The 21708-nt window shown below is 35.0% G+C and overlaps 4 protein-coding genes across 4 annotated transcripts in view; 3 read left to right on the forward strand and 1 right to left on the reverse strand.

Annotated features, from left to right (window-relative positions):
• The first annotated feature begins 280 nt into the window (after nucleotides 1-280).
• On the forward strand, nucleotides 281-8282 carry LOC111470970 (putative pentatricopeptide repeat-containing protein At3g18840). Its single transcript, XM_023116635.1, has 9 exons — nucleotides 281-515; nucleotides 640-768; nucleotides 1608-1710; nucleotides 1954-2001; nucleotides 2697-2794; nucleotides 2904-3018; nucleotides 3111-3193; nucleotides 3816-4380; nucleotides 6138-8282. The coding sequence occupies exons 1-9, from the start codon at nucleotides 429-431 to the stop codon at nucleotides 8201-8203; spliced, it is 3294 nt and encodes a 1097-aa protein (XP_022972403.1). The 5' UTR covers nucleotides 281-428; the 3' UTR covers nucleotides 8204-8282.
• Nucleotides 8283-9440: 1158 nt separating this feature from the next.
• On the forward strand, nucleotides 9441-11809 carry LOC111470929 (arabinosyltransferase RRA3-like). Its single transcript, XM_023116581.1, has 3 exons — nucleotides 9441-9982; nucleotides 10311-11425; nucleotides 11761-11809. Exons 1-3 carry the CDS (start codon nucleotides 9788-9790, stop codon nucleotides 11780-11782), a joined length of 1332 nt encoding a protein of 443 aa, XP_022972349.1. The 5' UTR covers nucleotides 9441-9787; the 3' UTR covers nucleotides 11783-11809.
• A 2258-nt stretch (nucleotides 11810-14067) lies between these two features.
• Nucleotides 14068-17400, reverse strand: LOC111470939 (NEDD8-conjugating enzyme Ubc12-like). The gene is made up of 6 exons (XM_023116595.1): nucleotides 17205-17400; nucleotides 16080-16193; nucleotides 15374-15482; nucleotides 14940-15018; nucleotides 14744-14860; nucleotides 14068-14497 (listed from the first exon to the last, which is right to left on the reverse strand). Exons 2-6 carry the CDS (start codon nucleotides 16186-16188, stop codon nucleotides 14360-14362), a joined length of 552 nt encoding a protein of 183 aa, XP_022972363.1. The 5' UTR covers nucleotides 16189-16193; nucleotides 17205-17400; the 3' UTR covers nucleotides 14068-14359.
• A 2556-nt stretch (nucleotides 17401-19956) lies between these two features.
• Nucleotides 19957-21708, forward strand: part of LOC111470933 (adenylate isopentenyltransferase 5, chloroplastic-like) — a 3046-nt gene continuing 1294 nt past the window's right edge. The window contains exon 1 of the mRNA XM_023116589.1: nucleotides 19957-20078. The gene's annotated coding sequence lies outside the window, so the exon portion shown is untranslated. The remainder of the gene's footprint in view (nucleotides 20079-21708) is intronic.

Consider the following 21708-nt stretch of genomic DNA (forward strand, 5'->3'; position numbering starts at 1 on the left):
TAGGAGCAGATATTATTTGCTTTTATTCATTACATACCGGAGAGGTTTGCACACATTTGTTTAACTACATTCAAGTACGGTTGAAATCCCTTATAACCTTATATGAACCGTCGGTTGGATGATGAAAGTCCCACATCGGCTAATTTAGAGAATGATCATAGGTTTACAAGTGAGGAATACTAACTCCATTGCTATGAGACCTTTTGGGAAGCCCAAATTAAAGGAAGCCCAAAGCAAAGCCATGAGAGCTTAGGGTCGAAGTGGACAATATCATACCGACCTAACTTAGACCCAAATTTCTCATTGATCATAGAGTGGTGAGGGTGGGTGTTTCGTCTTTGTATCCATCCAGCGGAAGAACTGAATTCAACTCTGGTCTTCGAATTTCACTTTCAGTAGTCCACTGAAAGGTTTGGAGATTGGAAGCCATGGAGAGCAGTGCTCGGAGGCGGATCAATTTGATTCATCGTCACCTTCTTTCGCCGCCATGTGAGTTCAACAACGCTCTTAATCCGGTTAGCATCTCTTCACTCTTACAATCTCTTTTCCTTCAATATTCAAGCTGTTTTACAGAGGCGAGACATTCTTCTTTTTTTCTTTTTTTTTTGCGATCTTGATGATATTGTAAGTGTATTTTAGGCGCCAACGAATAGTGGAAACCAATTGGAAATTGGTGTGGCTGAGCCTGTGATTGTTGGAGGTATGGTGCTGGATATTCACGCCATACCATCCATTTCCGCCGTTCCGAGGTCAACTACGCCCGGAAAGGTAATTTACTAATTGCTATTTAAATATGAATTTTTTCAAAGTTGGGGAAATCATTTGTGGAGCTTGGAATAATGTGGCTGTTTGTTGTAGAATATTATCGATATGAGAAGGAAATTGCACCAGCCTATTTTGAATTGGTATATAATTTTTATTAGGGACATACAGATTTTGAATTGTTATCCAACTATTGTAGACCTCTTAAGCTATAATGCTTGAAAGTTTTTAACATTAATTATTGAGGGATCATTAGGTTCCCCTAGAAGAAGCTGGAACTAATGGTTGCATAAATCTTGTGCTCGTTGAGTTTCACTTTCTCTTATTGTTCTATAACTAAGGACTCAAACTACTGGAAAATCTGGCAAATGGATTTATAGATGAAACATATCCTTTATTTTAAAATGTTTAACACGCTCGATTTTCGAAGTACGAAATATTAGAAATGAATAGAGTTTGTGTTTTATTGTCTTTCTTAGTAATTATATCTTTAGCATCGTTTATGATATACTTAATTTTAGCTTCAGTAGGTAACTTCATCTGAAAATTCCGTTTGAAAGATTTAGAGAAAATACTCACAACTATGATATGGATGAAAGTGCAACGACAAATGTATCCATTTTTGGGTTCAGTCCAGTAAGTAAGATGGCACCGTGACTACCATAAATCCTCATTTTCATTGGCTTGTTGGTATTTGGTGTTTTTGTTTTCTGGCCAGTGTTCTATATTTTTACAATAAGTTGAGCTCATTGGTCATCTGTATTGTCATAATGACAATATTTTCTTACTGAATCTATTGTTACTTCTATATTTCCACTCTTACCTTTGAGAATTTGCCTTTTCAGATCAACTATATATTAGGAGGCGTAGCGCGGAATGTTGCTGAATGCATGTCAAAGCTTGGGAGCACCCCTTTTATGATTAGTGTGGTGGGACATGACATGGCAGGTTCTTCTCTGATCTTGTATCGTTTTGTTTTTGTACGTCTACTGTGGCATGTGACATTCTAGAGTGGCAGATTGGTTTTTTTCACATTCATGTCTTTCTTGGTTCAATGTAACTCAGATGGATTCACAGTTCATTATTTATGGTCTCCTCCCTCGATTTTTGGAAAATATTTTTTATACATTTTACAAAGAAAAAAGATGTTTTACTTTCTCTTTTTTCTAACTCTTTTTTCCCCTGAAATAGGGAATCTCTTGTTTGAGAATTGGAGATTGGCAGGGTTATCAACAGAGGGTAAATCTTTCTATCCATATAATTGCCATCTATACTAGCTAGTATCAGTTAATGAAATATGGTACTTCATTTTTTGTTGTTCCAATGGAAATTTTCTTCTATTCTGGTGTTCATCATCTGTGGTATTATCCACTACTGTTGTTTAGCGTTCCAGCGTAAATGGTTTTTTGGACCATTCTAAGTATTTTAAACCTTAAATAGAATCTACCTCAAGTTCTGACGAAATATAACAATTTTTATTTCACTTTTGAATTGACTGTTTTTAGAATGTCCCCATAACAATCACTACAAAAAATCTGTAGTTGATTGTGCTTTGGATTGTGAATCATTCAGAAGTTACAATCTAGATTTGGTTGTTCCTTTTGAGCAATTTATTAAGGATAAATCAGCTGCTAGAACTTAGTAATGTGGTGCAAGTTACATAAACAGCCTAACTAGCAATCTGTTTTTAGATCTTTTCTTGAAATGAACTCTTGCATAGGATATCACTGCCGCTGAGTGAATTTTACAATTTCCTAGCAATGAATCATATTTATCCTTCTGACTTCCTTATCTTCGAATCCATGATGGAAGTTAATGAAGTGAAAGCAAAAGTATCAAACTAGGTTAAAAGAAAATTATTACTTGGTTATTAAACATATACTTGGTGAAGATAGAAATGATATACTTTCTAGAACAATTTCATGTTTGAATAGGCATTCGGAAGCACCAAGACATCAGCACTGCTGTTGTGTGTGCCGTAGTTGATGTCCATGGAGAATTGGCAGCTGCTGTGGCAAGTGTGGAAGCTATTGTAAGTGGATGTTTATAAATAGATTTATATTATTACAAGGATTTAGTATTGTGAATCTTGTATAAGATTGATGGTAGTACCACAAGGAACTGAGAACGGCATTACACAGGAAAAATTTCTCACACCTGATTGGATTGAGAAATTCAAGTGCAATATTCGTGCTGCACCAGTGGTTATGGTTGATGCAAATCTAAGTCCACATGCTCTGAAAGTCTCTTGCCAAAGTACTACTCTTTTTCTTTATAGCTTCCTCTGCTTGTCTTTATTGGTCTGTGTTAACGATCTCTGTATATCTTTTCCTGCATCTTTTTCTTAGTTGCTGCCGAGTATGATACTCCAGTGTGGTTTGAGCCTGTGTCAGTTGCTAAATCAAGAAGGGTTGCTTCAGTTGTCAAGTATGTGAGTTCACATCTCCTCATGCAAATATTTTCTCTTAAAGTTTGAGAGTTTTTCACTTGCGAGAAATTTTTTATTTGTCATTTCTTTTCTTACTGAGGTGGTTCGATTTCCCTGTTTTTTATTTTTTATTTTTTCCGAATGAAAATGGCGATGAAAAAATTCTGAGGTGGTTTTGCATTGGAATTGTAACAAAATTCTGACTTGCCTGCTCATATTTGGAGATCAATTGAACTTTAGTTCAGTTTGTCTAAAAGTTTATGAAAAACAGGAAAGAATAAACGATATTCACAGGTAAATCAATATAGCTTCCTTGTCTTTCGTTCGTTTTCAGGAAAAAAAAGATCTGAAAGTTGGATCTGCCAGTAAATATTATATATATTTGTCATCAGGGGGATCAGTAGATTCTTAGTCTATTTGCCTTTCCTCTGTCTACAACTTCATTAACATCATGTTCGCATTGTATGAGTTTCTGATGCTTCTTGCAACAATATTTACTTGCCATATTGTTTAATCTAGAGATTTAGCACCTGATCGTATCTCACATTTGAATTTTTTTTTTTTCCTAATTTACAGCCATTTGATTTTCTACATTTTCTTTAATCATAGCTTCTCATTTTTGCAGATAAGTTTCACCTCCCCTAATGAAGATGAACTTATTGCCATGGCCAATGCCCTATCTGGTCAAGATTTGTTTTCTCCTATCAAACGAGATAATACCATTACTACTTGTTCAATTGAATCTTTTTTCGAACAACTGAAATCTGCTGTATGGGTTTTGCTTGAGAAAGGTGTCAAGGTCGTCATTCTGACCGTTGGTTCTCGTGGGGTATTCGTCTGTTCTAAAGGCTGCCCAAGCTTCGTGAAAAAAATTTCAAAAGAAATCAACAATTATGGATCCAGCAGCCAACTATTTAGAACCTTAGCTACGAGTTGTCCACCAAACATGTTCTCTGTTTCTCCTGAAACAGAGAAAAACTCTGTTCTTTTTGCAATGCACTTCCCTGCCCTTCCTGCATCAGTAGTGAGGCTTACAGGCTGCGGAGATTGCTTGGTTGGGGGTATGCTTGCTTCCATTTGCGCTGGCTTAAATATCTACCAAAGTACAGCCATTGGAATTGCAGCTGCCAAAGCTGCTGTCGAGACCGAAAACAACGTTCCCCATGAATTTCATTCAAACGAAATTGCAGGTACTAGTGTCACTTCACCTTTTGTCAAACGATTTACTATACTAATTTGGTTTATTTAGTTTAGGGTTCATCTGATTACAACCATGCAGTTGAGAAATGTATCTCCAAAACATTAGTTGGTGCATAGAACTTACTGAGACCTTAAATCTTATCAACCTTTACTTTTGATACTTTTGAAATAAAAGAGCTCAAATGTAAGATCCCACATCTGTTGAAGAGGGGAACGAAACATTCCTTGTAAGGGTGTGGAAACCTCTTCCTAGTAGATGCATTTTAAAAACCTTGAGGGGAAGCTCAGAAGTGAAAGCTCAGAAGTGAAAGCTCAAAGAGGACAATATTTGCTAGTAGTGAGCTTGGGCTGTTACAAATGGTATCAAAGTCATACACCAGGCGGTGTGCGAGCGAGGACACTAGGCTCCAAAGGGGGGTAGATTGTGAGATCCCCCCTCGATTGGAGAGGGGAACGAAACATTCCTTGTAACGGTGTGGAAACCTCTTCCTTGTAGATGCGTTTTAAAAATCTTGAGGAAAATCTCAAAGATGACAGTATCGGCTAGCGGTGGGCTTGAGCTATTACACGAAAGAAGTTAGTTTTTTTTTTTTTTTGGAAAATCAAACTAGCCTGTCTATCTCACCTTCTTTTCGTAATGCAGATGATGCCAGGTTAGTTTACATAGCAGGCAGAATTGTGTTCCATGGCCCCATGCCCTGAAACATTTGGACTTCAACACAAACACTGTAAACTTTAAATACCATGGTTTTGTCTTCACTTGTGAGGGTCGTAGCTGTGATAATGGTTTTCCATTACAAATGAGTTCACAATTTATTTGATCAAATGGAGAACAATACTGGAGTTTAGCCAAAATAGCCTTTATAATTTGGGTTATTTTTTTTTTATTCATTTACTAAACTTAATAGGTCTTTTTAGTTTAACTACAAACTTGGGGAATTCGAACTTTCGACCGTCGTTAAAAATACATGATTTATGTCGGCTGAGTCAATGTTTATGTTGGTTTAAACTAGTTTCTAAATTTTATTATGTAACATCAACTTAAATATAGTTTGATGGGCTCTGGAAAACTTTAGTATATAACAATTTAGCAATGTAGTTAAATTTCTAGCGATTTAGTCCTTAAACTTTCATATGTAATGTAAATTTATAATTTTCGTTTTCATATCTATGGATACACGTAGTATTATTGAGTCTTGAATCATGTCATGAGATGTTTATGCAACTGGAATGTACTTTCATGTCATGTAATGTAAGAAACGTATATGCGATGTTAGCACTGTTTATGTAATGTCATGTTAGATATGTTAAGGGATCTCGTGCATATATGTATGTCACGTGCATCGGGATTCTCCCCCTTTATGATACGAAAGAATGAATTACGATATTTATGTTCACCATGATATCATGTGGGTCCTTTTCTGTTCTGTAGTGTTCGGCGACTGTATTAGAAATTTTGTTACCCGTTTATATAAAATTTCATAGTATGAGATAAATCTGTGTAATTTTAAATTATTAAAACAAAATTGTTATAAATTTTAAACGACTAAAATTTTACCATTTTAAATTTTAAATATTAAAAATTAAATTTTAAAATCGAGGAGCCCACATGTTCTTTGATATGGCAGCTGGAGTATAAAGGCGAACACAACACAGACAAACCTCCGTAGCTATGAAGCTTCTAAAGTTACTGTTTTGTATAACTTCTTCTTCTTGTTCATCTGCCCAATGAAACCCTGACCTTGATTCAACCTACTGCCCGCTCTTTCAGTTTGGCAGTATTATATGCAAATGAAGCATCTGAAACATGGGTTACTATGCCATGTCCAAGCCATCAAATCCGGGTTTACGCCCACCATTTTCACGTCGAATCAACTCATAAGCTTGTATGCGAAACATGGTCTTCTTGGCGATGCCCACAAAGTGTTCGACGAAATGCCTGAACGGAATGTCTTCTCATGGAATGCGATAATTGCAGCGTATATCAAGTCTCAGAACTTGAGAAAAGCGCGGGAATTATTTGACTCCGCTCATTATAGAGATTTGGTTACTTACAACTCAATGTTGTCTGGTTATGTTAGCTCTGATGGGTATGAGGCTCAAGCACTTGGGCTTTTTGTGGAAATGCAAACAGCCTCTGATATGATTAGACTTGATGAGTTTAGTCTTACAATCATGCTTAATTTAACTGCTAAGTTATGTGTGCTTTCTTATGGAAAACAGTTACATACCTTTATGTTGAAGACTGCTAATGATTTAAGCGTTTTTGCTGCTAGTTCCTTAATTGATATGTACTCTAAGTGTGGATGTTTTAAAGAAGCTTGTAGAGTTTATGATGGATGTGGTGAGGTTATTGATTTGGTCTCTAGAAATGCCATGGTAGCAGCTTGTTGTAGAGCAGGGGAGATAGATTTGGCTGTGGATCTTTTCTCGAGGGAACGGGATCGAAATGATGTTGTAGCATGGAACACGATGATATCAGGTTTTGTTCAGAACGGTTACGACGAAGAGTCATTAAAGTTATTCGTTAATATGGCAGATGAAAATGTTAGGTGGAATGAACACACTTTTGCAAGTGTCTTGAGTGCTTGCTCCAATCTAAAGAGCTTGAAGCTTGGAAAGGAAATACATGCTTATGTTTTGAAGAATGGGCTGATTGTTAATCCCTTCATTGGCAGTGGCCTTGTTGATGTATACTGCAAGTGCAATAACATGAGGTATGCCGAGTCGGTTCATTCAGAATTGACGACGCGAAATGTATACTCGATCACTTCAATGATTGTTGGCTATTCTTCTCAAGGTAACATGGTAGAAGCCAGAAAGCTTTTTGATTCCTTGGATGAAAAGAATTCTGTCGTGTGGACTGCTTTATTTATTGAATATGTCAAATCACAGCAATTTGAAGCAGTTTTTGAACTTTTAAGTGAATATAGGAAGGAGGCAGCTGTTCTTGATGTGCTGATTCTTGTCAGCATAATTGGTGCTTGTGCTAGACAAGCTGCTCTGGCTCCTGGGAAGCAGATACACGGTTACATGCTCCGAGCAGGCATCGAATTCAAAGTGAAACTAGCCAGTTCATTGGTTGATATGTACTCAAAATGTGGAAGTATCATTTATGCAGAAAGAATTTTCAGAGAAGTTCTTGACAAGGATTCTATTCTTTACAACATTATGATAGCTGGCTATGCTCACCATGGGTGGGAAAATGAAGCAGTTCATCTTTTCAAGGAAATGATTGAAAACGATTTCGAACCAGATGCAATCACTTTCATTGCACTACTTTCTGCGTGTCGACACAGCGGTTTAGTCGAACTAGGTGAGCGTTTTTTCGACTCTATGACTAATGATTACAATATCAGTCCCGAAATCGATCATTATGCTTGTATGATCGATTTGTACGGAAGGGCTAATGAACTAAATAAGGCATTGGCATTCATGAAAAGGATTCCCATAGAGTTGGATGCTGTCATATGGGGAGCATTTCTAAATGCTTGTAGGATCAATGGGAATACTGAACTTGCTAGAGAAGCAGAAGACGAACTGTTGATGATCGAAGGAGAAAACGGCGCTCGATACGTGCAGTTAGCGAATGTTTATGCTGCAGAAGGGAATTGGGAGGAGATGGGACGAATAAGGAAGAAGATGAAAGGAAAGGATGTTAAGAAGAATGCTGGTTTTAGTTGGGTTTTTGTGGAAAATAAGTTTCATGTGTTCATTTCTGGTGATAGGTTTCACTTACAAAATGAGGCTATATATTCAACCTTAGCCTCCTTGACTGATGAGTTGCTTGCAGTAGAGGAAGCATTTTGTTAATATCAAACTTCAGCTATTAGTGCTATACATCTGCCTTTTTTCTCGAGGTATTTCTTTGAACAAAACTCTCTTTTTTCTATGAAACTGTGTAGTAAACTCATGCTTTAGTTAAATTTATGATATTGGTTCTTAAGTTAGTTCATAGGTGAAAGATCAATTGACTTACCAAAGTTGGAAGCGTTTTTTTTTTCATATATGATCATTTTATGTGATTGTTTTTCGGGTTACTGTCTGAATCTAACTGCTCAAGCCTACTTCTAGTAGATATTGTCCTTTTTAGGTTTTTCCTTTCGAGTTTTCCCTCAAGGTTTTTAAAATGTGTCGGCTAAGGAGAGGTTGTTCTTCTCTACAACTGATGTGGGATTTCATAATTCACTCCCTTCAGAGCCTAGCGTTCTCGCTGGCACTCGTTCCCGTCTCTAATCGATGTGGGACCCCTTAATCACCCCTCCTTTGGTGCCCAACGTCCTCGCTGGCATATCGCCTGGTGTCCACCTCCCTTTGGGATTTAGCCTCCTCGCTAACATATCGTACGATGTTTGGCTCTGATACCGTTTATAACAGTCCAAGCCTAGCGCTAGTAGATATTGTCCTCTTTGGGTTTTTCCTTTCGGACTTTTTCTCAAGGTTTTTAAAACTCATATGTTAGGGAGAGGTTTTCACACCCTTATAAAGAATGCTCCGTTCCTCTCTCCAACCGATGTGGGATCTCATAATCCACCCCCTTCGGGCCCAGTGTCCTCGCTGGCACTCGTTCCCGTCTCCAATTGATGTGGATCCCCCTAATCACCCCTCGTTCAGGGCCCAACGTCCTCGCTGGCACATAGAATACTACAGGGGGATGCGACCAGTCGTCAACTCCTCCTACCTAGATTTTGTATGACCATTCAGAGAAATCACGTATAGGCCTGCCAGACCTGAATCGCCTCAAAATGTACTTAAGGGGATGCTACTAGTTGTCAAATTCTTCCGGCTTGAAAAGTTATATGCTATTTAAGTCGTTGTGTTGTTTTTTGCTTGCATGTCATACAACATTGTTTTCAATCTCTCTTTCTAAGATGATGTGGTCCCATTTTTTAAAACTTTTCTCAAATCGGGGTCAGAGGCTTGAGCATACGTTGTTCAGTTATAGACCTAAGTTAGCTTTCACTCAAAATGAGTATAGTAAAAAAGAAAGCCACCCAAAAAATCTCACCTTTAAATTCAAAACATGATTAATATGCATTTTTCAGCCACCTAGCTTGAAAATTCCACCGTTTGTGTTCCTTCATAATCCCCCTTCATCAATTAATTATACCCTAAACGATCTAAACCAATACTAATCTATGAATCTCTGCTAGCCTCCGTAACTCTACTAAGTCAACTCTGTAGAAGCAGCAGACTTTCAGTTCCTCTGAATCCCAAATCGACCCAAATTTCATAGCACCGATCTGGTGCCTTTTCTTCTTCAGACACTCTTAAGATTTCGCTGTTTATGAGTCTCAAAATCCTCTGTTCTTGAGTTTAGCTTTCAATTAACGTTAATCGCCATTTTTGTCCATCTGGGTCCCTCTGAAACTTTCGATTTGTGCTGAGCGGGAAGCCATGAATGTTCGCAGAGACGGGGCGTTGATGAGAAACTCCTCGCAAGGATCCATTTTCTGCAAATCGAAGGTCGGGACTGCCATATCTATCGGCGTCCTTCTTGGATTCGTTTTTGCGTTCTTGTTCCCTGCTGGGATCTTCAAATCGAGCGCTCTCTCAGTTCGTGATTCTCGCTCCGTCAAATTCATAACCCAGGTTTTTGTTTACACGTGCCCTGTTTTCTTTCCCTCTCATTACGCTTCTCGATTTGAGCCTCTTGTTGAATGTTCATGTGTGCTTCATTCTGTAATTGTTTTGCTTTATTTGATGAACCATCATATGCTAAAATCAATGATTCTTTTGGGATGATAACCAGATTATTCGAATGTGTTAATAAGTCTATTATGCTTCTCTGGTTCTCTGGTGTTCATAATTATGAATTCATATGCTAATGCTATAGATTCTGATACCATGAGTTTGTTGTAGAATTCTAGGCAATATTGACATGATCTAGTAGTAATTTGATAAACTGGTTGTGCACTAGGCCGATTCGAATTCGTGCGATTCATCTGAACGGATCGACATGTTAAAATCCGAGTTTATATCAGCATCTGAGAAGAATGCTCAGCTGGAAAAACAGATCAGGGAATTAACGGAGAAGCTTAAGTTGGCTGAGCAAGGTAAAGATCATGCACAGAAGCAAGTTCTTGCTTTAGGTAAACAGTCGAAAGCCGGGCCATTCGGAACGGTTAAAGCTGTAAGAACAAATCCACCAGTTATCCCTGATCAATCTGTCAATCTAAGATTAGCAAATATATTAGAGAAAGTTGCCGTTAATCGAGAGCTTATAGTCGCGGTAGCAAATTCAAATGTGAAGGTGATGTTGGAACTATGGTTTACTACCATCAAGAAAGCAGGAATACCTAATTATCTTGTGGTTGCTTTGGATGATGAAATTGTTCAATTCTGTAAAAAAAATGATGTTCCAGTTTATAAGAGAGACCCTGATGAAAAAGTTGATTCAATTGGAAGAACAGGAGGGAACCATGCCGTTTCCGGGACGAAATTCAGCATTTTGAGGGAGTTTCTGCAGTTAGGATATGGTGTTTTACTATCTGATGTCGATATTGTTTACTTGCAAAATCCTTTCGATCATCTTTATCGGGATTCAGATGTTGAATCCATGACCGATGGTCATGACAATGCAACTGCTTATGGATACAACCATGTCTTTGAGGAACCTTCAATGGGTTGGGCTCGATTCGCGCACACAATGCGTATCTGGGTTTATAACTCGGGCTTCTTCTATATTCGACCAACTATTCCTGCAATTGAGCTTTTAGATCGTGTGGCTAAACGTCTTTCTCAAGAACGTAATTCATGGGACCAGGCTGTTTTCAATGAGGAACTGTTTTTCCCTTCGCATTCGAACTACGAGGGGCTTTATGCTTCAAGAAGAACTATGGATTTCTATCTTTTTATGAATAGCAAGGTTCTATTCAAGACTGTAAGGAAGGATGATAATCTGAAAAAGTTGAAGCCAGTCATTGTTCATGTGAATTACCATCCCGATAAGTTTCCTCGAATGAAAGCCGTGGTCGACTTCTACGTCAACGGGAAGCAGGATGCTCTGAACCCGTTCCCTGACGGCTCGGATTGGTAAACTTCTTTATTTATGTTCTGCAATTCACAGCATATTTTAGTTGGACAAATCTTTGTTGGCTCCACAAGAGAGCCTGTTCTTTTCTAATCACAGTGATTATTGTTGGCTTCCACGTAGTTTTTCTTATGCTTTATTTGATAAAAGAAGGAAAAAGGAAAAGAATTACTCTTTAAAAGGTTTTTTCAGTGTGGCCACAGAATGAACAATGAATGATAGACTGTTATGGCTTACATTTTCTGTGGCTCAATTGGTTTTGGTTAGTTCCTTTACCAATGGTGTTGTTCATAGTTTCATGGAAGGTCTGAATCTTGATGAGCTCTTTTTGTTGCAGGGTCACTCGTTTAGCATATTGAAAATATTACAAGTTCTTAAGGAGGAAATATTATAAGGTTATGTATGGTAAAATGGATACTCTTTGGACATTTTAATTGCTACTTATATTATATCAGCTTCATCCAGGGGAGGGGAACGAACGAAGCATGTGGAAATTTTTTCCTAATAGATGTATTTTAGCATTCTTTATAAGGATGTGAAAATTTCTTCCTGATAGATGTATTTTAGCATTCCTTATAATAATATGGAAATTTCTCCCTAATAGACTATATTTTAGCATTCCTTATAAGGATATGAAAATTTCTCCCTTATAGACTTTAGCATTCCTTATAAGGATGTGGAAATTTCTCAGACGTATTTTAAAAGCCTTGAGAGAAAACTCACAGAAGACAATATATATTAGTAGTAGGTTTGAGCTAGGTAAATAGTATTAGAGCCAACATCGGGCGGAGTACCAGTAAGGATGTTGAGTCCTCTGTAGATTATGAGATCCCACGTTGGTTGTCTAGGGGAACAAAGCATATTCTTTAAAAATGGTATGTAAATCTCTGCAGGCGTTTTAAAAACCTTAGGGGAATCTCGAAAAGAAAAGTACAAAAGGAACCATATTTGGTGGCATTGAATTAATATTTAAAATGTAAATCAATTTTATTTATTATTATTTTAGTTTTTTTTATTTACACTAGATTTTAATTTGGTTTTATACATTCAAAAGATTCAAAAGATTCATTATATGCCCTTCGAGAAAATCTTTTAAAATATTAGCACTCCACAAATGGTCTAAAATGAAATTCTAAACGTGCCAATTTATCTGCATCAAACTCATAAATAAAACCATATTTTCATGATGGTACTATAAAATAGTACAGTTCTAGACAATCATCGTCAAAGAAAAGTGTAGAATTAAGATATGTTAAGGGAATATTCCCTACAACCCTTTTTTTCGGAGTTTTCCTATTAATGAATTGACTAGTTGTTACTAAGTCAAATAGTCCATACTACCGTAAAATAACCTTGATTGATTCCTATTGTACTCATCCACTATACTGAAATTCCTGAATCCGAAAACGGAGCCATTCATTTTAACGAATCTATAAGAATATGCTCAAGAGTTCCTCTTTTTGCTGATTGATAGAGGTATTCCTTTTGCTCGGTGAACAAGTCAGGTCAATATTGTTAACCGAGCATCCCTCCAGAGCCAGAGAATAGGGGCCGACCTCCAAAATTTTCATGAGCACCGACACAAATGAACAAGAGAGGATGACGTTTAACCATTGCCATTTTTCTCACCACTAATATGGGTAGAAAATAAATAAAATGAAGCGATGAAATTCTTTAGAAGAGCAAGGCAGTCAATCTGTCAAATGGAAGAGCGACAGAGTTTCCTTTCAAAGCTTCCATCTTTTAATTAACTGCCAAATTCTCAGACATTCTTTGCTTTTTTCTTCTCCTCTTCTTCCTCATTTCATTTCATTTTCTTGTTGGGATTTCTGATTCATCTCTGCTCTCTTCTCCTTCTCTTCCAATTTTCCGGTCTCCAGCGCTCTGTTTGGTCGGAAAAAAGAATGCTCCCCAAGGCTCTCAAGACTTCCACCTGTTCCACATGACTCAAATTTCCAAGGATACGACATCGAGAAGAAGCAAATACGAACTACTTTCAGTTGATTCACATCAATCTCAATACATCAATCGTAAGTCTCAACGTCTTCATTGTTTCTTCACTCACATGATGTCATGTCCCACATTGGTTGGGGAGGAGAACAAACCACCATTTATAAAGGTGTGGAAACCTTCCCCTACGTTTTAAAGCCTTAAGGGGAAGCCCGAAAGGGAAAGCCCAAAGAGGACAATATCTACTAGCGGTGGATCTGGGCCGTTACACATGATAACGGCTGCCTGCCACCATGGGAGCTAAAAGGGTCGAAAAGTTGGTCAATGAAGGAATGTCGACAACCGCTCCATCGCTTCTTTGCTGCCATTTTTTTGATCCAGGTGAGAGATTTCACCTCTTCTTGGCACAGAAGATCTTGCAGGCTCAATGTTTGTTTCTGTTAAGTTTGAACCTAATAGGCAGCTTAGTTCATATGCTTCCTCCTCTGTCTCTTCTTACTTTCATTACTACTTTTACCACAGCTCATCATGCTAAATTAAAAGGCATTGTATCATTAAAATGATAAAAACTCTCCAATCTTGTGATGATCACAAAATGTGAAACTACCAAAGATACGAACTCGAAATTACAAGGAATTAAATCATTATGATCCAACAATTCAGTAAATTTACATTCATAATAAAGAAAAAGAAGGGAGGCTCCAAAAACATACCTTATACTTTCAACTGATAGAAAAAGAGCAATCTGTCTTTTCAAGATAAATTAGATGAAATACATGCACAGAGATAAGTGTTTCAGTTTCCAGTCCAACTTCCATGGAAACCAATACTGCAAACACACAACAAAGTTCACAAAGGATTTTGTGTTGCGTCGGTGAGCAGACAGTACTCAACACATTAGACATTACCTTACCAGAGAAGTTCGAAGACCTCGTCGAGCCCATGTTTCGAATGATGTATCTGGTGCTTTACAATTCACGTAGAGTCTACATGCAACGCGTGAAGTATGTCTGTCCCACATATCCCCCAGCCATGGCTCTTCTCACATTGGATTCGAACGTCTTCGGGTTATCCCTTAAAACAGCTGCAGCATCGTGGTTGAGGGGGTCTTCATGATTTGGTTGCTGCAAGAATAGAAAATATAAAATGTGATTAAAAGAACCCCACTGAGATTCTAACTCTATTCAGTTCCTTAAATTTATGCGCCTATTTCCATTTTGATTTCTTAAAAGCATTTGGAATTTTTTATTTTGGGTCCTAAACTTCACATAAAGAACCATTCCAGTCGTATGAGTGTGATTAAATGTAAACACAGATAAATGTTTGAATGTTTGCAGTAGTAAGTTCGACATCGGTAAAATCGTAAATACCGTGAAAAGATGAAATAATCCGTATATTATAGTGTTGATATTCAGAACGGGCTTCCAGTCCTCTCTTAAAATGTTGAGACAAACATTTCCTTCCAAGTCAATATTAGGATGATACACCTGCAAGTCAAATGTGTTCAGCTACTTCTAAAATATTAAAAAGAAAACACAAATTAATCAACAAGATCAGCATCGTTACCTTTGTCTTGCACTTCACTTTTGGTGGCTCGTGAGGGTACACAGGGGAAACTTGGAAAGAGAAGAGAAACGTGCCGCCTCTGTTAACATGAAATCAAAGAGACTTATACAGTTCATAACCGAGGAACAGCTACTGGGTGGGGGGAGGAACAGACATCTTAACCAAGAAATAGTGATTAAAACATGAAAAAAACAGTGTGTCAATACACAGCATATATACAGTTGAACCAAGTCCAATGCAAAGTTCCATTGAAGCTTCATTGATAAAAATGATATGACATCCATGCATATATCTTCAGCTCCTAATATTTAAAGTGATAAGACGCATCATGCACATCTGAGATTCGGGAATTGTGACGTGAACACGTGCATTTCATCTTGAGAAGAACATATTGCAACTAAACTGAAAAACAATGCCTACAAGAGACTACTTACAGATAATATCCTTCATCAGGCTGAATAGTGACCTCAAAGTTCATCAAGTCATCCTTGCCATTAGGAAACGATATACAACACGTTTTTGGTAGGTTCAATTCACTGATATCTACAATTAAAAATCAAATAATACCTTGAACTCCAGGCATGAGACCAAACGAAACGAGTATATAGCCATATTACACCACAGTGAATAGAAAAATTAACTGATGTTCATACCATATTTATATCACTTGCATAACTCAGCAAATAAAGTAAAACACAAGAAGATAAAAGGCCTCTTGCGCTCAAAGCCACACAGATTATAAAAGTTATTCTAGTTGGCCTTGATACATAAACTACTAAACTAAATTAGTTACAACAATTTCTAGAGTGTGCGCCAAGAGCAAGCTAGGAAGACACCAAACTTCAACTTCATCACGTCACAATAGCTAATTCCAGACTGATAAGTGACTTAAAAATAAAGTTCCAGCAGAAAGAGGAATGCAATATCATATTTGAAATCTAAAAAATCCATAACACTAAACTGATCTGAACCTTAGTTAAGACAATGGATGCTAATAAATATAACAAACCAAATGGGTTTTCGTAAAAAGCTCTAGAAAAAGAACGACTACGATCGACAATCTACAAACCACAGAATCATGGCTTCAAGTTCATCAGTTCTTCATCAAAGATGTAAATGAAAAAGAAGTAAAATGGTTACCTTTTTGAAGACGCAATTCTCCTGCACTTTGCTTCTTGCCAGGAGGTTTTCCATTGGCATTCTGTGCAATCTCTCTCTGCTTTTCCTTCACTTTAAAAAGCTTAATCATTGTTCCTGAAGAGTACCGTAAAAATAGAACATCAAATTCGCAGCACTGGCAGACAAAGTATTGCAAAAAGATTGTTTTTTTCCCGAAATGTAGAACGAACGAATGACTAATCCCAATCAAATTATAACACCGAAGATGACATAACGTTTTTCCATGGAACAGAGCTCTTTTATTGCAGAATTAGACTCGCGGAACCACAACATATTGGATTACTCCAGTACGGCACGAAGCCCCTAATTGCCATTTCAGAGCAGTAAATTTAAATGGCAAAGACAGTATAGGCTTAATGCCATTAAAGTAAACTGTGCCATATAATAACACAGTGAAAGAAATAAAATCAAATCATAACACAGCAGATGATGAAAACGTATCTCCTGCTGCAATTTCAAACACAGTAAATTGAAATAGCGAAGACTTCACACCATAGATGAAGCAAAATCTGTATTCCTAAGTAAATGAGAATATTACACTAACAATTGCTATAATAATATCCAATGAAACCCCAAACTTCCTTGGAAAAGTTTCCTCGCATTTTCTAGCCACATGTGTTCCTAATACATCGTTTACATAACCATCCAACCAAGAATCAACTGGATCACAATATATAGCTGATAAGATAGTAAATACTAGATATCCAACTCCATATGCCAGCAAACGCAGGAACCAAAAGGTAGAACTAAAGATTTTTTTTTAAAAAAATCGTTAATAACTTTCCAATCGGCAAATAGACAACGCAAAAGACTCACGGGATCAAAAAACAATTAAAACAAACAGCACGATAATCCATAAAACATCAAATAAAAAACCGTAGCAATTAGGATCTCATCAAAACGCGGCAACACCTATGATTCAAGCCGTAATCAAGATTAGATTCATTCGACAAGCATAAAAACGAACACAAAATCAATGAAGCTTGAATCCTGGATCGATCAATCAATCAATGAAGCTTAAGGAAAAAAAGAGGATGCGATCGCAGCAGAAAGAATCAAAAGAAAAGATTGCAGATGGAGACTTGCCTGGATTTGAAGGAGTTGCAAACGAATTCTTGAGAGGATGAAGGTGAAGATGAAGCTCCGGAAGAAAACGAGAGAGAAAGAAAGAGGGAGGAGGGATGGATGGTTGGTTGGTTCAGAACTCTCTCTTCTTTCTCTCTGTCGTACGTTCCGCAGGGCCAAATTCGGATCCCTTCGCTTTCGAGCTTCGACTGCGGACCGGCGTCATCCACATCAAAGACTCACTCCACCTTCATTCCTAAAAACCAATCAGAAATCGCCACGAAGGCACTGTGAGTGACAGCTCGGTCGACTTACTGACCCACTGTGCTGTTTCTGTGAAGAAGGGACCACAGAAACGGAAACTATCCCCTGCTTCCCGGCTCATCTTTGTGATTTTACACCCGCATCATTATTGTTATTTCATTATATATTTCTTTTTTCATAGGAATTTACGACATTTAATTAAAAGTAATAATAATAATAAATTTTAAATTTTTTTTACAATTTTTTAGATTTATTAGATAAAAAAAAATCTGGGTTTAATTAGAAATAAATTAAAATTTACATTTTTAAAAAAAATAATATATCTAAAACTTATTAGATATGAAATTATTAAAATTAAAAATTAGACATATAATTAAATAATTTTAAAAGATACTTCGAGCATTAAAATAATATTAAAACAATTTTATTTTTATATATATGGCAAGAAATCATTTAATTTTAAGTATGATCTACCTGCCTTCTATGAGAAATATTTATTTATATTTTATTTTATTTTATAAATTATATATAATTATTAAAAAAATTATGACAAATAAGGAAGGAAAACGTCTTAATTATTAATTTTACGAATAGCAAGAAGGATAAGTATATATAGTTGACCTTATACCAAAAACTGAAAAAAAAAATTGTATTTAATATTAATAATAAGACAAAATAAACCTATAATAAAATACTTTAAATTCCAATATAAAAAAAATTAATTATTATATTATTAATTTTAAAACTAAAATAAATAAATAAAAATTAAGAACAAAAAAAAAAATTGATTTGACATGTTGTTTAAGTTTAGACATATATTCTCCCTCTAATTATAACGAGAATTTAAATTTTAAAAAATTAATATATGTAATTTGTTCGTCGTCCATGAAAACTAAATTAATTTTTAATTAAAATATAACTTTAAATCAAAACGACGACGTTTGGATCAAATGAGGATGAAGATGAGAAAAAGGTATAATTCTATTTTATTTTTTTCTTTAACTAAATAAAATATTAAAATTTTCAATTATGTTAAACTTTTTGTTAATTCCTAATAATTTGATTAATATAAATAGAAAGTAGGATAAATTATGATAAATAAATATGATTAAAATAATATGACGGTTTTTTAATTGATATAAAGAGTGAACTATCGTTTGATAACTAAGTCGACGTAAATCATTGTTTTTGTTGTAGCGCATATGTCAAGTTGCATGCTATATTAAGTTCGATGTCTTCACAAATGGAAATTTTATACTTATACCAATTTGAGAAATTAATTAAAATTCTAACGACTTCGTTACCGTTCTTGAAGTTGGTTTTAATTTTAAACATGTTATGGATAATTTGATTGAGTAAAAGTAGTATCGACCTCGAAGTAACTGAGTTATTAGAAGAAGAAGAAGATAGTGCATTGGTCTAACCTTAACCCTCTCGAGCTGCCCCCAACCTAGGGTATTTATGTTCAGCTCGGTTTGGTTCTACTATTAACCTAATTCACGAGGGAAACATGAACCTCCTATACATGCATTGTTTAACTCGAAGAGAGGTAACAACACTCTCCTACTCTAAGCTCTTATTGGATTTTTCTCTCCCTCTTAGTGTGTGTGACAAGTATCACATTCGCATGCATTTTTCTTGTTTTGATGTCTATGTTCTTCCTCCAAATAAATTTGTTGTTGTCGTCATATCAAAGTTAGGATCGTTATCTGCTAAGAACTTGTGATTGAACACCACCTCAGTCTCGGTCTCATCTCTAAGAGGGGTGATCGAGGAAAAACTAGAAGAGAGCTAGAGAGGCGGGTAACCAAAATGGACTGCACTGTAACTAAATTTTTTGGAAATACTGGACAAATAGAGCCCACCGACAAAGTCGGGGGGTGCTACTTACACAATCCCAACAAAAGAAAAGCTCGATTGGTCGAGAATATGCTAAAAAACCAAATAAAAAGTTGACCTTGGGAAGGAGCGTTCGAAAGAAGCTGCATGAGATTGCATGCGACAAAGCAAGCTATATAGAAGATCCGAAATTGATGATACATACGGTGTCGAGGAGTCCCAATTAGGGTTGAGGCAAGACCAAAACTTCGAACACAATCCATAAAAGGAACGGAAAGAACTCTAAATTAATACAACATCGATAATTATACGTTACTTTATTTACAAAGATGCCAGGAGATAAATATATTAAAATGCATCATTTAAATTTTGGAAATAAGGATAAGATTTAATACTATAGGTTACAACAAAATATATGAAACACAGTATCAAATTTACTATGTTGCCATATATATATATATATATAGATATTTTTCAATAAATTAAATGTTTTTAGCACAAAATGTTGAATTAAGGTGAATTAGGAGAGAAAAACAATGGGTTTTTTTTAATATATTTGTTAAGTAATTCAAAAAATTTTAGAATTTTATCAAAAAAAAAAAAAAAAAAAATTGTTATTTAAATGAGACGGTGACAGTGAGTTCTTCATCCCTTTCTATTCCCTAAAAGATCTCTCTTTTCAAGTCTCTCTCTTCTTTGCTTTTCGTGTTATTTTGAATATTCCTCATCGGGTTTGGATCGTGATTCTACACGAGCTTACTTGCGTAAATCGTTGATTATAGGCTGATCTTGGTAAAAAATCATTCTAAACAGCTTTCAACGAGATTCAGTTTCTATACTTTTAATATTTGAGTTTATTTTAACTTATTTTTTTTTGAATATTCTTTGATGGGTCTCGACCGTGATCCGTACGAGCATACTTCATCTCCCTCTTCTCTACTATATTCAAGAACATGCTTTGTTTCTCGTGTTTTTTCAATATTCTTTCATGGGTCTCGGTCGTGATCCCACACGAGCTTACTCGCTCGAATTGTTGATTATGGGCATGTCTAGAATGACCGAGACACGAGCTTTCCTTGCATTTCCTTGCTTTTGTTCATGTGATCTCTCAATTCTCGAACTATTACAAAGTTCCGAGTATCATAACATCTTTATCACCTATCTTCTTTTCTCGTTTTTTTTTTCTTATTATTCTAATCGCCAAAATTATTTAGATTTCAAAAATTTACACAGCATGTAGTTAATCTTAGGTAGGAAACTGAACCAAGAACCATTAAAATGATAGAAAAGATAATTGTTTATGTTTATATTTAATGTTATTTGGAAATAATTTTTGGCAATGCAATTTATGACGTCATAGAATTTGACTTTCATTATATTTTTGGATTCATATCACAGGTTTTAGTTGTTTTCCTTTTTCATTCATGCACGTGTTTGATTTCTGTTACATGCATGCATGAACATTAATGCCACTAACTTTTGTAATTAAATCTTTCCATAAATAAGAATATTCGAAACTATTTTATCTCAGAAAAAATATATATTTTTTTTAATTTTAATACTATTTTTAAACTTTAAAAAAATATTATTCTCGTTAATTCATTAATTCTGTTTTTAAAATATTTTTGAATCTTGAAAAATAATACTCCTAAACTTTAATTTTTTTATTAATAATATTAAAAAACTTCAAAAATATCTTTAATATTTTTTAATTTTAAAAAATTTTAAGAATATTTTTGAAATTTATTTTTAAAAAATAGTATTAATGAAAATTTGAAAGTATTTTTTTTAAAAAAATTGAAATTCTAGAATATATTATTTTTAGACAAATATAAATTTTGGAAATATTTTTATTAATTTAAGTTTTGTTATTAGTTTTTTAAAGAATAATTAGAAGAAAAAAAAAACATATTTCACATTATATATATATATATTCAGGTGCTTCCTTTATATTATATGCTTATATATATTATTTAATTATTTATCACATGTCTTTTTTTTTTTAATATAAATGCAAAATAAACATAGATTTTTTCGAACAGTTTTGTAAATTTAAAATAATTTTTTTTTAAAATACCACAAATTTACTTTTTTTTTTCCTTAATTTTTAACCTATTGATTCAATTATAAAATATTTTAATTTATATTAGATTTGAACTTTCAATATAAAAATATATAATGATTTTTAAAATGATTTTTAGATTATTTGAATAAAATAGTACAAATTAATTAATAATAATTGTGTGGTAATTATAATTATTTTTATGGTTTATAAATAGATTATTAAATATAATATAAAAATTAATTTCTTATTTTTTATATTTTTCTGTTATTTAATTATAATTTTGTAATGTACAAAAATTATTATAGTTTATATGTTGATTAATTTTCTCTCTCTCTTTTTTTTTTTTTTTTTCCTTTT

This window comes from Cucurbita maxima, unplaced genomic scaffold (genome assembly GCF_002738345.1).
Source record: "Cucurbita maxima cultivar Rimu unplaced genomic scaffold, Cmax_1.0 Cma_Scf00048, whole genome shotgun sequence".
Classification (NCBI taxonomy): Eukaryota; Viridiplantae; Streptophyta; class Magnoliopsida; order Cucurbitales; family Cucurbitaceae; genus Cucurbita; species Cucurbita maxima.